The sequence below is a fragment of the Hevea brasiliensis genome, chromosome 5, assembly GCF_030052815.1.
Source record: "Hevea brasiliensis isolate MT/VB/25A 57/8 chromosome 5, ASM3005281v1, whole genome shotgun sequence".
Taxonomy (NCBI): domain Eukaryota; kingdom Viridiplantae; phylum Streptophyta; class Magnoliopsida; order Malpighiales; family Euphorbiaceae; genus Hevea; species Hevea brasiliensis.
This window is the reverse complement of record NC_079497.1, coordinates 6282007-6300288: the sequence shown is the minus strand read 5'-3', so window position 1 is coordinate 6300288 and position 18282 is coordinate 6282007. Positions and strand designations below refer to the sequence as shown.

Sequence of the window (18282 nt, the reverse complement as noted above, 5' to 3'; positions counted from 1 at the left end):
ACTTGGATGAAAAGTTTTAAAAAGTGTTTAGATTGACTTGGTTTAGTGATTAAAATTATATATTTTACTGGACAACGTAACGTTTTGAGTCTTTTTATCAAAATAAAATAAAAGTATGAATTAATAATAAAATTAAATTATCGTTAAAATTATAATAATTTTAATGAAATCTTTTTTCTTATCTTTTAACTCAAAAAAAAAAAAGAAAAAAAAAACGATATGAGATTTTTGATAATAGGGCAAAATTATGAATTTTGGTTGAATTTATAAATATAGAAAAAAAATTTATAAAATATGGGCTTGAAATGTATAGCAAATGGGTGTCGTTTAAAATTCCATATTTTATTTAAAATAATTAATGTAAAAAAAAAACATCAGAATTAAAATTTGCAAATATCTTTTACGCGTTATTCTTTTTGTTGTTTTGTTTCATATTCTTCTTTTGCCAGCTGTTTGTTCAATAATTTTATTTGTGGAAATTTTGCGATAAGCTTCTTTCATATGAAAAGAAAGAAAGAAAAAGATGGACAGACACTCCAAAATGAAGGGACACTTTGTTTGACTCCAAAAATGCATAAGCGGAGAGAGAAATTCAAATTGCACACAACAGCAATAATAAAAGGATGCCTCTTTACTTATCGAACCGCCAGAGTGCCCTTTCTTTCTATCCACAACTCTTTACGTTATATTTGACGCCTTAAAACCAGTAAAATTAATTTGAAATGGTAATGGGCATCTTTCATGTGATCTACCCACTCTCAAGCACACACAGATCCAACGGCTCTGACAGGGATCATCCCTTTTTAAAACTTCAATTTTTTAATTAAGAGTAGATTGAATATATACATGTTTCTAATAAATTCTTATATTTAAATTTAATGAAAATTTAAAAAGTGAATTTTTTTATTAATCTAATTAATATATATATATATATACCCCTTCATTTATATTTATTTGTCGTATTATTAAAAAAATTAAATTATTTAAATTATAATAAAATATTTTTTAATTTAATTAAATTATCTTTTATTTTACTTAATAAAAAAAAAGAGAAAGGATAAAATAAATTTTAAAAAATTATAAAAATAATTATTATTTTTAATATAAATAATTATTTTTTATTAATTTAATTAAATTAAAAAAAATTAATAATTTATATTTTTTAAATTTTTTAAATAATAAAAAAATTAAATAAAAATTAAATTATGAGCGAATTATATAAATTTAAATATTACGTGGGTGAGTGATATTTAAATAAAAATGCAACAGGTGTGAGTGCTGTGGAGTGGAAAATGCACATTGCCAATATTGAATATTTGATTTGATGCGTCAAAAGATGATGACGACCGCATCCCGGAACCGCCCTTAGCCTGCTGCCTTTTGTTTTCGCATTCTAATTTCATATATAAAAATTACAATAAATTTAAAAAGTTTATAAAGATGAATATCCAATTAATTATTCAATCTATTCTAACCATTTCGCAATCCAAATCTAATTAAATTTAGAATAAATTATTATTTAATTACTATATATTTTAATAATATTTATTATTTAATTTTTATATTTTTAAAAATATACTATTTAATATATACATTTTACTTGTATTAAACTGTTTAGTCTTTTTTTAATTTTTTTTATTAGTTAATATTGATAAACTTATTATTTAGTATATTTATTTTAATGAAATTAATTAGATAGTCTCTATAATTTAACTCAATTAACTATTTAATTTCATAATTATTTTTTATACCTAAACTTATATAATTCTCTTCTCTTTACTTTATTTCTTTTTTATCCTCCCTTATCGGCATTTGCACCCTTTTTCCCTCATTCCCTCATTCTCTTTTTGTTTTAATTTGTCAATAAAAATATACAAATTATCTATATAAAAAAAGTTAATAAATCTCTTTAAATTTCTAAATAATCGAAAAAAATTATTTCTAAGTAAAGAAAATATAAAAATAATGTGCAATTATTGAAAATTAAAAAAAAATATGAATTCAGATTTAGTCTTCGCATAGTAAAATTTTTATTTTTATTCAAAAATATATTTTTCAAAACACATTAATCAACTACTTAATTTTACTAAAATAAAAAGACTAAATAATAATAATTTTCAAAATACAAAGATAACTAATAAATTGCCTTAAAATAGAGGGACTAAATAATAATTTAAATAGTATAAATAATAGAAAATTTAGTGAAAAAATTAAATAATTTAATAGAAATAAAATATAAAGACTAAATAATATATTTTTTAAAATATAAAAATAAAATAATTAATTTTATTAAAATATAAAAGCTAAATTGTAATTTTTTTCCTTAAACTTTCATGGATTTATGTCCAGCCTACTCATTGTAACTCTTCATCCTCTCTCCCTTTTTAAGTTATTTGATCCCACAAGCTTCTAGAATCCTCTATCCATCACATGTTTAAGAACACCGATCACTCGCTTATATTATAAGTTATAGTTGTGGAGGTAACTTTTAAATTAATTGTTTGTAAGACAAAGGCATTTTTCCATCATTCATCACAAAAAAAATATATTTAAAATTATATAATTTTATTTAAAAAAAGAAAAAAGAAATAGAAAATGGTAGAGAGTAACCATAGTTGCTGGAAAGCAAGGGAGAAAAGAAAAGGTGTCATTTTCATAGACTTCTATAATTTGACAATATCTATAGCTGGTCAATTTTAATTGCTATAGTTAGTCATCCATTATTAATATAGAAGATGATGTATGCAATGACCATTGATCTATAATTAAACAAAAAATGCTATGGAAGGTAATGTTAATTTTTTACGTTGAGGTCACGAAAGCCAAATGCTGAGGCAATTCAAGAAATTATAGGGAAATGAGACAATGTTTGAGACTGCTTGGCCACCAAGTTCTTCTGAAAATGATGGCAGCTGAGCCTGAGAAATGTGGATGAGAATTGATGAGTCACACGGTTGGTCCTAATTTCTGCTGTAGTGGCACATGTAGTAGGTCTAACATTGTTCAGGGTTCTATTTCTCCCCATCAACACAGTTTCTTAGTGCTTTCACTACTGCTTTTAAGTGGGGCTAATGTGTCGTTGCTTTAATAGATCAATTCAACTCGGATGTTTTTTCAATGTCTACAAATTATATCAGTTCTTAGATTATTGTTTTTTTTTTTTTAATAAAATGATTGAGTAGAGTTGATTTTCAATCCCAAAATTGAATTTAAATTTAAAAATTTTTAATTTATTTTTATATTATGAGTATTTTTTTAATAAAATTAAATTCAAATTAATAAAAAGAGAAATTTTATTTTTTACCAATTCAAATTTAACGTGAAATTTAAGAATTTTTGAATGATCCATACATTTCCAAATCTAAAACTAGCAGTAACGTGAAAATATAGGTTATCAGATCTGCTATCAAAATTCAAACAATCTAACGTGAAGACCATGGAAATGGATTCATAGTTAAAGTCAAACAAAGACAGTACGTACTGGTGGTCCTACCCCACCTGCTATGATTCCCATACTAGAAATTATGGTAAGTGATAACTTATCAAAGAGCTTTCACACCTGATTTTTATTTTTCAGCTGGTCCAAGAAAACATTTAGGGAAGCTTTGCCCCTTCCGTGGATGCAAATTCAAATGCAAATACACGTTTTCAACTTCTAGGAATAGACTAATACTTGAAGCTTTGACAATTCACTCATTAGATTTCACCCATTAAGCCAAAAAACAGGGTAGATAATTCAGGAAAAAAAAAAAGAAGGCATAAATCAAAGCATATGGCGCTGGTACACAAACTTTTTCTTCAAGTTATGGTTTTGGTTTGCAGTGTTGAACTTTTGACTTCAATTTCTTTAACATTTTCAACATTGAAGGTATCGGCATATGCTTCCATTGAAGTACAGTCGAAGTCTACAATCAAGCATCCTTTAAACATGCTTCATGGTTCTTTCAAGTAAGATTTTATCTAAATGAACCAGTACAACATCCAAATCTTTTTTCACAAAACAAGATTCTTACATAAAAAGGGAGGAAAACAGATAAGCAAAACCAGTTTACTCAGTACAACTCGTTAGCTTTCTCACATCCTCCGGCCAAAAAAAGGAGCAAAAGCGGGGAAAGATGGGCTTCTCTCAGTCTTTTATTTTATTATTTTCTTTACATATTTACCTCAAAACACAAAAGCCTGGAAGAAGAAAAAAATATTAAAGTAGTGCTCGGTTTCTTGTTAGAAGAGCCTGTCATGTGATGCTTTTGTCGATAGCTCCTTATCTAGCGTGCAAAAACTGAAATTCGGGAAGTACACATCATGGGGCTTTGTGTTCTACACAGGACACTTGGATGTCATGGGCTGATAGGTAGACCTGTATGTACACAGTGATAAGCTATTGGCTTTCCGTTACATTTTCTTGCTTTTTCCGAGGGCAGATTAGTCCATTGAAATTGTCTCTCCGCCGTTTACAATCCATGGGTGTCCTGCAATTCAAAACAGAGTAGCAGAACGGAGTGAGCTTCCTCAATTCAATCTCACAGAACTCAAATGCACAATAATTAAAAAGGAAATGACTTTGAAAGCTTACTTAGAGCTTGTTCAGCTGAGAACCGCCGTGAAACATCTCTACAGATCATCTTTCTCATCAGATCCTTCGCCGCAGCAGAAACAGTCCTAAAAATCCGCGGCGGAAACCTCAGATTCCCTCTTATAACGGCTTCAAATATCTCCTCTACAGTCTCGCCGTAAAATGGTGGGATCCCTGCCAACATCACATATAAAACGACGCCAGCGCTCCACACATCAGATTTCTCATTATAGTCCCTCCCCATGACCACCTCGGGCGCCACGTAATACGGCGTTCCCACCACACCACTCATCGTCCTCTCCTCCCCAAGCCAATCGGCCGAACCAAAATCCGCCAATTTCACCCTGTTTCCCGAATCGAACAATATATTATCTGGCTTTATGTCCCTGTGAACGATATTGAATCTATGACAATGGGCAATCGCATTTAACAACTGTTTCATAATGGAAGCGGATTTCCCCTCGCATAATCCGCCATTACTCTTGTTGATCCGATCATAAAGAGTATACTGCTCGCAAAGCTCCATGACCATGGTGAGGGAGTCATCAGTATCATAGACGTCGTGGATCTGAACAATGTTTGGATGCGGAGACAAAATAGTCATGATCTTGGCTTCGTTCTGGAGGCACTCGCGGTCGGTTGGATCGGTAAGGAGGTTCTTGTCGATGATTTTACAGGCGAAAAATTCGTTCTTGACGGGGGAAAAGCAGCGAGAGATAGTGCCAAATCGGCCGCGGCCAACCTCCTCCCAGAGGTGGTAGTTGTTCTTCAAGCTCAAGGTGTCGCACATTTCCGGTGATGGGTTTGGAGTGTTTTGGTTTTGGTTTGGTTTGAGTATAGTTTGGTTTTCAGTTAGTTTGGATTTATAGAGAAGCACAGAATAGTTTTGGGAATATTCGGTTGTTGGTGGGGCCACATGGCCAATGAATATTCAATTTTTTTTTTTCGTTTCTTAATTTTTGGAGAGTTTTAAGGTTAAAAATAAACTTACAAAATTTTTTCAACGCCTCTCTCTCTTCCCCATCTCAGACGCTCAACTTCGTGCCGGCGTTGCAGCTGAATTAGGGTTTTGTTTGGTTGGGTAGCTTAATTCAAAAACTTTAAACTTTTACACTGTGTTTGGATAAAAATGGGGGAGAAAAATAAAAATAAAGTTTATTTTTTATTCTCTCTCTATATATATATATAATGAGATAAGAGGAAAAAGGCAATAATATTATTTTTTAAAATTTATTATTTTATTCTCAATTTTGTAAATTATTTAAAAGTTAAAATGAATAAATAGGTAATTTTTTTGAGTTAAACATATGTTTTCCTCTTAATTAATTTATTTTCTCTTCAAATTGGAAGGCAAATAATAAGTGTAAAATCAATATTATTTTCCTTTCATTTACAAAAAAAAAAAAGTAATAATTTCACCTTATTTTCAATTATTTATTTTTTTCCCTCTCCTCTTTTCACATATCTAAATAGAGGCTTAGAGAGTGCTAGAATTTAGTTTATTTAATTGGCTATTATATTTAATTTTTTGAAGTTAAAACTTTTAATTTCTTCACCTTTTAAAAAATAACTTATTTATCAAATCTAATTATGTTATTTTTTATTTTTCATAAAATAGACTCTTTGAATCAAACAAAACCTAAAATAAGTCTCCTGAATTGCCTAGATGGGTGTAGTCATGGCCAAGACCTCCACTCTTTCAAATTTTTTTTAAAAAAAAATCCTAAATTAACCGTTTAATCATCTATAAAAAGTACAATAAAATACATTAAAAGTTAAAATTTAAATTTAAATTTTAGTATATCTGTAAATTATATTAAAGAAGATAGTTGTACTTCAAAAAACAAGTTTAATATCAACACGTATTTGGATGTAATAAAGCATATGAGAATAGTATCTCCCTCGTTTTTGAAGTGGAAAACAACAAATATACTAGCCTTTTGATTTCCAAAGATAAACAAGAAGAATACAAATTGGTTTTGTTCTTGTAAAGGAAAAAAAAAATCCATTCAGAAAGAAAGAATATATTTACAGTTAAAATTATTAATTTCGATGGATTTATTGATTATTATGCAAAATAATATATTTTTCTTGTAAAATTAATATATATATATATATAATAATAATAATAATAATAATATTTAATAGCTGAATCCCACTATATATTTTGTATATTATATATTTTGTGTATTGAATATACAATAGATCAGGTGTAAAAAAAAAAATCCTTTATATAGAGCTTTGACAATACAAAAATTATTACAAACAATTAATTGTAGCGTTAATGCAAAGATTGTTATCAAATTAGCTATCAAAAAACAGGAAAATGAATACAATCCGACGAGGATCATATCATAATCTCTGTTTCCATGACTTATCCATACAGAATATTGTTTGATAGTATTAGCATATCTTATAACCTACTTTCTTTGCTTCAATAGATTGCCTCCACACTCTCTTTTTGCTATACAATACTTCACATGTAAATTATAAGCTTGTCTTTTCATTTAACTTTAATGAATTAATTATAACAAAAATAAAAGTAAAGTACACGTATTTTTTTATTTCGACTTTATCTAAATTAACTATGATTAACACTCGGTTGGCATAGAAGAAGGAAGTATGGTTAAATGGTATGATGAGATTGTGATATACTTTGTTTCAATTAGACATAAAGAGGGTGGCCAATTTTCTTATCACACTTGAGTTTGCCACTGAAGAAGTGGGTGTGTCTATCTCCACTAAGATGATCACTTTTTTCTTTAACTAGATTCCTAGATTAAAGTTACTCTCATATTTTAACGCCTTTTTTTTAAAGGACTTTACACTATTAATTTTTTTTATCTAAAAATATATTTTATTAGATGAAATATGAGCGCAAGTCCTAAGCCCACAAGAGATAATAGTGTTACAAAACTTTAACCCAAACTCAAACCTTAAAAGATATGAAACCCTAGGACTTAGTAGGGTATGACTTGATTCCATCATCATTCTCAGCCGACTTCATCTGCTCTTCATCAACAACTTACTGCCACCATCAAAGGAGATCTGCAGAACTCAACTAAGCATTGAAAAGGAAAACAACATTACTAGGAGCACTTAAGTACCCCACTCATTTCATAATTCTCCCATGCTTTCGAGCTCAGAGGAAAATGGAGGAAATTTGCAACAAAACTAGGAAATAGCAGGGACTAGGACCAATGCCGAATGGACCGGGAATGGGCTTGGCAAATATAGGCCTTTCATGCTTGCTTTGACAAAAAGAAGAACTCGGTACCACATTGACTGTCAGCCGATGATCTCCTCTTTAAAGCTTCATAGTGAACCACAGGGAATATTGCAACATGCAGAGCAGCCCCCTAAACACCAACAAAAAAATCATCTTAAGAAGGTACTAAAACTCCAACAATGGAGACTGAAGAAAAAAGAAAAAAACAGCTAAAACACTATCAAAGTAGCCTTAACTAAAGAGAAGATAAGGGAAGGGTCGACAGCCAGTTAGCCGGGCCTCCTCCAAGGACGAAGTCAGAGCTGGTACCTTTTTTATTTATAGAGAGAGAGAGAGAGAGAGAGAGAGAGAGAGAGAGAGAGTAATGTTGGTGGGTATTTCCTTTTCACACGCCCTTTTTAACTATACACAATTAATTTGATTGAGTTAAAAACAAACTACATATGTAAAATGCATTTTATCTTCTAGATGAAATATATAAGATAGATTCATTGAATATGGACATAGACACTTTAAGTCTGAAGTCTGAAATTACCCGTTAACCTCTTTAATTTAATCCAACCTCACATAAATAGATTTATTATTGAGCCTGTGATAACAACTAATGAGATGAATCATTGAACAATCCATTGTTGACTCTCATTATACTCTTGAATAGAAATAATATTTAATCATTATGCTATGATAGAGATTCAAATCGGTGTGAAATCAGGCCATTTTAGCAATTTATTGAGATTATTAAATGAAGAAAAGTTATTTTGTATTTGGTCAATGGGAGATCACCAAAGTCAGTGGATTTGCCGGACAGTCCAACGTACACCGCAAGGACATTTGTAGAGTGGGTCATCCACTGGTCTCATGCCCATATGAAAATAGAATATGGTAAAGTCTAAAGTCTATTTATCTTTACTTATCGAATAAAAAATCTAATTTTCATCTTGAAATAGTTATAAATTACAATACATGTTGAGTTAGTGAGAGATAATTTAACAACTTAAAAAAAAAAATAAATTTAGAATCTCATAACTCAATATATATATATATATATATATTGTTATCCAAATTCAACTCTCATCTTATTAGTAAAAATTCCATCATGACAAGTTCTTCTTTTTCTTTGAGACGAGTCATTGAAATTTATTTGACGCAAGGGTTAGGTCTAATTAATTATTACTCAACTTATTTTTCCTTAGTTACCCTTAATTTATTTATTTTTTTTTTACTAATAAGATGAATTAGTAGAGTTGAATTTGGATAACAACTCATATATATATTTATACCACCAAATTACTACTTTCGTATAATTTTCACCCTTCTCCCCCTCATTCTTTTTTTTTTTGTTTTCATTTGTTAATAAACTGCTACAAAACTATGAAACCCTAGTGCTACAAAACTACAACACAAACCCAAATCTTAAAAGATATGAAATCCTAAGACTTAATCGGGTATGACCTGATTCCATCGTCATCCTCAGCTGACTTCATCTCCTCTTCATCAACAACTCATTGCTACCACCAGAGGAGATCTTACTCAATCAAGCATAGGAAAAGGAAAACAATGTTATAGGGAGTGCTTAAGTACACCACTCATTTCATAATTCTCCCATGTTTAAAAGCTAAGAGGAAAATGGAGGAGATTAGCAACAAAACTAGGATATAGCAGGGACTAGGACCAGTGCCGGATGAACCGGGAATAAGCTTGGCAAACATAGGCCTTTCATACTCGCCTTGAAGGAAAGATAAACTCGGTACCACACTGACTGCCAGTCGACGATCTGCTCTTTAAAGCTTCATAGTGAACCACAGGAAATACTGCAACATGCAGAGCAACCCCCTTAAACACCAACAAAGAGCTTTAACTAAAGAGAAGATAGGGGGAGGGTTGACGGCCAATTGGCCGGACCTTCCCCAAGGACTAAATCAAAATTGGTATCTTTTTCATTTAGAGAGAGAGAGAAAGCAGTGTTAGTGGGTATTTCCTTTTTATACGCCTTTTTTGACTTTACAAAATTAATTTGATTGAGCTAAAAACAAACTACATATGTAAAATGCATTTTATCTTCTGGATGAAATATATGACATAGATTCATTGAATACGGTCATAGACCCTTTAAGTCTGAAGTCTGAAATTATCAGTTGACGTCTTTAATTTAATCCAACCTGATAGAAATGTATTTGTCATTGAGCCTGTAACAACAACCAATAAAATGAATCATTAAATAATCCGCTATTACCTCTCATTATATTCTTAAGTAAAAATAATATTTAAACATTATGTTATAATAGAGATTTAAATCGGAGTGGAATCAGGCCATTTTAACAAATTATTGGGATTATTAAATAAAGAAAAGTTATTTTGTATTTGGTCAATGGGAGATCACCAAAGTCGGTGGATTTGCCGGACAGTCTCCAACGTACACGGCAAGGACATTTGCAGGGTGGTCATCCACTGGTCTCATGCCTATATGGAAATAGAATATGGTAAAGTCTAAAGTCTATTTATCTTTACTTATCGAATAGAAAATATAATTTTCATCTTGAAATAGTTATAAATTACAATATATGTTGATTTAGTGATAGATAATTTAACAATTTTTTTTTAAAAAAATTAAATTTATAATCTGATAACTCAATATACATATATATATATATATATATATATATATATATATATATATATATATATATATATGAGTTGTTATCCAAATTCAACTCTAATAATTCATCTTATTAGTAAAAATTCCATCACGACAAGTTCTTCTTTTTCTTTGAGACGAGTCATTGAAATTTATTTGATGCAAGAGTGAGGTCTAGTTAATTATTACTCAAATTATTTTTCCTTAGTTACCTTTAATTTTTCTCCCTTTTTTTTTTAATTTTTTTCTCCTCCTTTTAGTAATTTATTTTTCCCTAAAAAAAGAAAAAATAGCAGTTGATTTTTAGTTTTTGGGATTGATTCCTGATTTTTAGTTAGAATAAAAAGCAAAAATCAAGTGAGTTTTGTGTAATAAATAATTAATTATTCAATGTAATTATTATATACATAATAAATATATATTTTTTATTATTATTAATAGTAAAAGATATGTGAAAATTATTATAATTAATTATTAAAATAAACTTATTATATAATAATTATGTTAAATAATTTGTCTCAATAAATCGAGAAAAATATGTGCCTGCTATAATTTTGTTAGTTACCTCAAGTGAAAGGGCAGATGTCGCATTTGATACTCACCAAGCGGCCCGCATAACGAACAACGCTAGTTTCTTTTTTTTAGGTTATGCAAAAGATAATTTAATAAATATTAAAACATAAACTTTTAATACATTATGAAATATATGCACTTGGTTATTAAATTATTAATTAAATTATAAATCTCTTGATTTATGAATACATTAATTATATGAAAGATTTAAAATTTTGAAGAAAAAGAATAAATAGGGGATTTGATAATAAAATATAAAACAATTAGGATAGAAGAGATTTCTTTTGATATATATAAAATAAAATTAACAAATAAATTTTAATTCAATATTATTACAAATCTTTTTAATAAAAAATGTTAGATTTAACTCAACTCCAAAATTTAATTAAAATAAAAGAAATTTTATAAGAGATACATGACCTTTATCCTAAATCAATATAAAATATTAATACATCTTTTTTATATTTAGGATCAAGCGTAAAACATATGAAAGGCCTATATATTTAATTGATGAGACTTTAATGCAACATCTTATAAGAGGCGCATTACTCTATTTCAAATTAATGCGGAATCTTAATAAATCTTTAAAATTATAAAATTTTAAATTTAAATTTTAATAAAATTATATATATATATATATGCAATTGCAGGTTAGGTTTCCATTTTTATATTGGAACGTGTAGCACCCTAAATTTGACAATGGCAATAGGCTTATTCCCATAATCGATAATAGCTGCCAAACCTACCAGCGATCATTTTAGCTCTCTCATTCCTTTTCTTTTTTCTTTAATTTATTTTATTTTATTTTATTTTTTTAATTTTATCTTTTTTTTTTTTTTTAAGTTACTGTCTACCACTTTACCTTTTCACAAAGTGATAATATTATCACTTTTTTATTTTTTAAAAAACAAATTATTAAAAATATTATTTTTTTTAATTTTATATCTTTGATGAGAGATTTGCATTTCTTTTATGAAAGGTTTGTATCATTTTTTTTATAAAAAATTTTGTGTTATGTTAAAGTTTTTAAAATTTTAGTTCTTAATATTCAAATAATATATTGAGCTCATTTAAAAAATATATAAAAATAAATTGTTCTTCTCATCAAGTTGCAAGTTGAAATACTACATTTACATGATTATAAAATGTTAAAGAAAGTAAAATTTTTTTGCAATAAACTTTATATTTTTATATTTTTTAAAAATTAATTAAGATGCAGTATTATTTTCATATTTTCTTAAATTAATAAATAAAAAATTGAAGATACATAGGTAATCAAGTGGTGGCTTTAGATCACGGGTTACGTAAATTATGACCTAAAACCAATTCCTCCCTTCCTTAATTAAGCATGATTCTTGAAAATTAATTAAAAAAAAAATTGTGATAGAGACCAATATTTGTGATTTTGTCAAAATTTGCATACAATCATCTCTTAATTTCAAATAATTAATACTGAGAATCAGTGAGCTATCATGTGTAATTTATTAAATAATAAAGTAATTAAGACAAATGAAATTGATAAACTTCTATTTGCTTAAGGCTTACGCTTATACATAATGCCACGCGAATGGCTTCTCAAATCCAAAATATATATATATATATATATATTTCATTGTCTTGACTAATGGATTATGTGGTTCAATTACATTAGTTTTGTGAGATAAGCACTATGTATTATTGGTCTTTGATTAAGATTGACGAAGCAACTATCTCATAAAATTTACTGTAATTAAGAAAAAAAAATTAATATAATTATGATATTTGTCACATCTAATGTATATATGCAAATCACCATGTAAATTGGATCATGCCTGACGTTTGCAATTTGATGGCGGTGGCTTCGCTCAAACGAATTAGACCTAATTTAATTTTAATAATAGATTAAATTAGAAAAAAAAGGAGATTTATCAAATTTTTATACTTAATATTATTTTTTTAAAATAAATTATTATTTAATATTTATATTTTAAAGAAATTAATTATTTAATTTTTATATTTTAAAAAATATAATTTAATCATTATATTTTATTTTCGTTAAACTATTTAATTTTTTTATCAATTTTTTTATTAATTAATAGTGATTAAATTACTATTTAATATCTATATTAAAAAAATTAATTAGTTAATTTTTATATTTTCAAAAAATATATTAGTTAGTCTATATTATTTAACTGTATTAACTATTTAATTTTACATTTATATTTTATACCTAAACTACTTTAATTCTCTCCCCTTATTTCTCTCTTATGTTGTCTTATTTTTCTCTCAAATTTCTTCTCCTCTACGCCCACACTTTTCTCCCTCTTCATTTGTTAATTCAGTTTCCTTAAATTTCTAAGTAATTAACAAAAATTATTTATTAATAGATAGAATATAAAAACAATGTTCAAGGAATTAAAAATAAAAAAAAATATAATTCAAATTTAGTCTCCACATAGCAAAATTTTTATTTTTATTCAAGATTATATTTTTTAAAATGTTATACTTTCAAAATATATTCACCAACTAATTAATTTAACTAAAATAAATAGACTAGATAGTTGTGTTTTTCAAAATTCAAAAATCAATTAATTAGTTTTATTAAGATAAAGTGACTAAATAGTAGTTTGAATAGCATGAATAATAAAAAATTTGATGAATGGATTAAATAATTTAATAGAACTAAAATATAAGGATTAAATAACATATTTTTCAAAATATAGAAATTAAATAGTTAATTTTATTAAAATTTAATGATTAAATAATAAATTTTTATTTTTTTAATCTTAAATTGATGTGAATAATATATTCTCCTTACACTTAGACATAAATATTTAAATCATGAAATTTGTATATATAAATATCTGTAGATAATCTAAAAATTAATTCAACTCAAAAAATTAATTCAAAGAAAAAAATTTTTCATTTCTTTTATAATTACTACTATTTTCTGTCACGCTGCATAATATTATACCCAGAAGCCCAAAAGAATATGATAAAAGCGACACTATATAGCTACAGTGAGGGACGCTTGCAGAACATGCATCCTTCTGCAACGTGTACAATTTAATATAGGTTATCACAGAACATCGGTTTCAAAAGCATACCCCAGTGGTCTATACATCCATCTTGTATTAAATAAATATCGAAAGTTAGCTGTAATTATATAATTTGAAATACATGGTATCATCCTATAGCTTATGCTTATTACATTATAGGAGTGGCAACAGTTCCCATAGTATTCAGTACGCATGAGCTTTAATTTAATATTATTAAAATCATGACACAGAGTCTTCTACTTCTCCAATAATTTAAATTAAAAGAAGATTTTGATTAGCATGAGAACATCAAGATGCAGATGTGGCTCTTTCAGCAGTATCTGGAGGATACACATCACGTAAAATGTCAGGTATATATTGGCTATCAGACACTGAGGAATCATATGGCTTAAAAACTTATGGAAAAGCTTGGCGATGTTGATTCAAATCAATGATAATTAGCATTTGATGTTAACATAAATCCTTGTGTATTAACGTTCCGATTCATTCAAGGAAGGCTTATATATTGCTGTTTGTTTTGGAATAACTACAATCCTCCTTAAATTTATAAAATTATAATATCATAAATTTTTAATTCAAAAATTTAATATAAAATCTCTTTAACCGTTAAATTTTTTGTAAATAAACTTCTTATAACTTCTTATCACTAATTTTTTAATTAAAAACTGATTTAGATAGTTTTAACATTATGCTTAGTTAGCATTTCTCTTTCTTCTCTTAAATAATGTGTAAATTGAATCATTTTCTCTATAAAGAGAATAATTTTTCACGTGTAGATAGAATAATTTTATACTTTACATAAGAGAGGAGAGAAAAATATTGATTAAGCACCACGTTGAAACTATTTACGTCAGCGTCTTATTAAAGAATCAATAATAAAAAGTTAGAGGGATCTTATTATGTAAAATTTAAAAATTAAGAAGATTTTATGTTACATTTTAAAGTTAAAAAATTATAATATTATAACTATATAAATTTAGGGATAGTTATTAAAATTTATTCACGATTAAAATAAGACTCCAGAATAATCTTTTTCTAATGTAAAATTATATAAATAATTAGTAGGTATAAATTTTTTTGTAGGTGATTGATCAAATATTTAGTATTTTTATATAAATTTGGTAATTATATAATTATTTTTTTTTAATGTTTGAAATTATCAAACAGATTGCGTGCTTCACTTTTCAATTCTATAATATTTTCCCGAGTAGATAATTTCCAAATTTAATTGTTACACAACTTGCAATGGATTTCTTACATTTTATGGGCTTTGGATTGTCCTAACTTTTGGACAATTATTATATAACACTTTTACAGTTGTAATGTATACTAAAAGGTGTGGTTGTTAATATTATAATAATTTATCAAAAAATTCCCAACCTTTTACTCATTTTTATAAGTTTACCCATTCTTTTTTTTAACAATTTCATCACAACTTTTAGCACTCATTTAATTTTACCCTACCGTTAAAATCAGTTGTTAAACTTAACAGTAACATCACATTATCATGTTTAATAAGTATTATATTATTTGATTAACTACTAATCTTATCTCTAAATTATCCTAATAATCTTTAAATTGAAAAGAAAGCTTATGATTCATAATCTAAAATCTATTCTACTCCATTAGCTTATTTTTTCATGAGCAAGAACAAACAAAAAAAGAATGATTTTGTGGAGCAAAATCAATTTTGGACTAGAAATCTAGAGTTTTCTTTTTAATTTAAGGATTATTAGCATAATTTACAGATATGATTAGCAGTTAATTAAATATTATAATGCTTATTATACATGATGACATGGTTAATCAAATATTACAATGCTTATTATATATGGTGACACGGTATTGCTGTTAAGTTTAACGATTAATTTTGATAATAGGGTAGACTTAAGTTGGGTGTCAAAGATTAGGGTGAAATTGTTAAAAAAAAATAAAGTAAAATTATCAAAAATTGAGATTTTTTTTTACAATTTCTCATTATTATTATTATTATTATTATTATTATTATTATTATTATTATACTAAAACAAAATCCCATGACAGTGTTCATATGATCCAGTGCAGTGCAATTCCTCACTTTTACCATTTTTTTAAAATTATTTTATTTTATTATTAAAAATAAAGTCATGTCCTTGAAATTTTTTACATGCCATCTCACTTTTATTTTCTTTTTAATTAATTGAATATTCTAAATTAAGAAGAACATTTGAGCCCATTTAAATTTTTATTTAGGTTTTTTTAATTAATTAAATTTTCAAATGCATATTCATTTTATTTTATTTTTATTATTAAATCACATAAGTCTTTTGTATATGAACTCATATTACCTTTTCTAACTATTTGATTTTTTATTGTCATTTAAATTGTTTTTAAATATTAACTATTTAATTATTAGATTTGCATTCATTATTGTCTTAATTAAACTAATTTCTATTTTGAAAAAATATTTTTATTTTATAAACAAATATTATAGTAATAAAATATCAAACTTTCGTTTATTGTAGTAACAATAAATTATTGATTTATTTTAATTATTTTTTTTACTATAAACAATACCTTAAGTAAGATTTATTTTTTTTTACAAAATTAATGTTGTTGTTATTATTATTAAATTAATATCTTAAAAATATTAAAATTATATATATATATATATATATATATATATATATATATATATATATATATATATATAAGTAATTATTTTTTATTACTTTTTTCTTTTAATATTATCACATTAATATTTTAATTTTAATTTAATTAATTTATTTATTTTTATAAGTGCTGATATATTTTAATTATATCTGTTAACTAATTTTTTTTTATAGAAAATAGATTATTAAATTCTAAATTAAATGAAAAATTAATTTCTATTAAATTTATGTATAGTTCCATAGCAACATTTTCTTGATTCTTGTCACTTGTTTACCCTTAAATTATCCTAACTTTTGGATATATATGTATATATATAAAATAGAAAGATATTTTCAAGAAAATGACATATGATACTTTTTTTTAAAAGCTTGTTATGTGTTACTTTTCATAAATACTCTCATTTATACTAATTATTATTATTTTTATTTATCTTTTAATTATCATTATTTTTTATAACACTACTTTAACATTTATAATTTAAATTATTATTTTCTTTAAAATTTAATTTTTAAAAATTAAGACCTTTTGTAATAAAGTAAAATATTTAAAAATTATTCATATTATTTTATAAATAGTAATTATTATTTAATTTTTTATTTCTTTTTTAATTATCATTATTATTTACAATACTACCTTAATATTTATGATTTAAATCATTATTTTTTTAAAATTAAGATATTTTATAATTAAATGTAATATTTAAAAATTATTTATATTATTTTTTTATAAATTTATTTATACAAAAATATTATTTACGACATGTTACTCTCCATAATGATAACAATAATAATGATGATAATAATAATAGTTTAAAATAATCATAATAATAATTATAATAATAATTTAAAAATAATTTTTATTTTATCTAAATGCTTTTAATTTTTTTTATTTGCATATTTTTTTATTATTTATATCAAAAGTTATTAATTATCATTCTTAAAATTTATTTATTAAAATATATTTAATAATATTTATTTAGTTATTATTTTTTTATAAATTTTTTATTTAATATTTCTTAAACTTTTAAATATTTTATTTCATTATAATTATATATCGAATGTAATGATAATTAATATTTTAATTATTTATATTTTATTATTATTAATTTTTAACAAAATTATTTTTAAATTTTAATTAAATATTTATATTTTTATGCATAAATTATCTCTCAACTATATTTTTATATAGAAGTATAATTTCAAAAATAAATTATAAATAAAATTATATCGAAAATTTAGTTATAAATAAAAATAATTAAAAATAATTAAAGTTACAGTATTAAAATTATATAATCTGTCTTTTAAAAAATAATATATATTTTTAATATTATGTGAATAATAAATGATCATATTTTAAAATTTTAATTTTTATTTAATGTATTTATTTTATATTATAAATTTATATAAAGTGATAACTATTTTTATCAAAGAATTATTTTATAAAAAATATATCAGATTAATAAAAAATTTACACTTAGATATAACATTTTTTAAAAAATAATATAATAAAATATTATTTTTCATTAATAATAATATTATATATTTTCATTATTATTAAAATTAAGTAATCCAATTCATTATTA

The 18282-nt window shown here is 25.3% G+C and overlaps 1 protein-coding gene and 1 long non-coding RNA gene across 2 annotated transcripts in view; both read right to left on the bottom strand.

The window, feature by feature from the left end:
- The window catches only part of LOC131179874 (uncharacterized), a 75150-nt gene that overhangs the window by 51814 nt on the left and 5054 nt on the right, over positions 1 to 18282 (bottom strand). The window lies entirely within an intron of this gene.
- LOC110663068 (phosphoenolpyruvate carboxylase kinase 2) lies at positions 3966 to 5428 on the bottom strand. The gene is made up of 2 exons (XM_021822276.2): positions 4574 to 5428; positions 3966 to 4469 (listed from the first exon to the last, which is right to left on the bottom strand). Exons 1-2 carry the CDS (start codon positions 5361 to 5363, stop codon positions 4423 to 4425), a joined length of 837 nt encoding a protein of 278 aa, XP_021677968.2. The 5' UTR covers positions 5364 to 5428; the 3' UTR covers positions 3966 to 4422.

Coding starts and splice junctions, on each gene's coding strand:
- LOC110663068 (XM_021822276.2), bottom strand. CDS start 5,363: ATGTGCGACACCTTGAGCTTGAAGAACAACTACCACCTCTGGGAGGAG. Junction 4,470..4,573: donor CTCAGCTGAACAAGCTCTAA/GTAAGCTTTCAA, acceptor TTTGAATTGCAG/GACACCCATGGATTGTAAAC.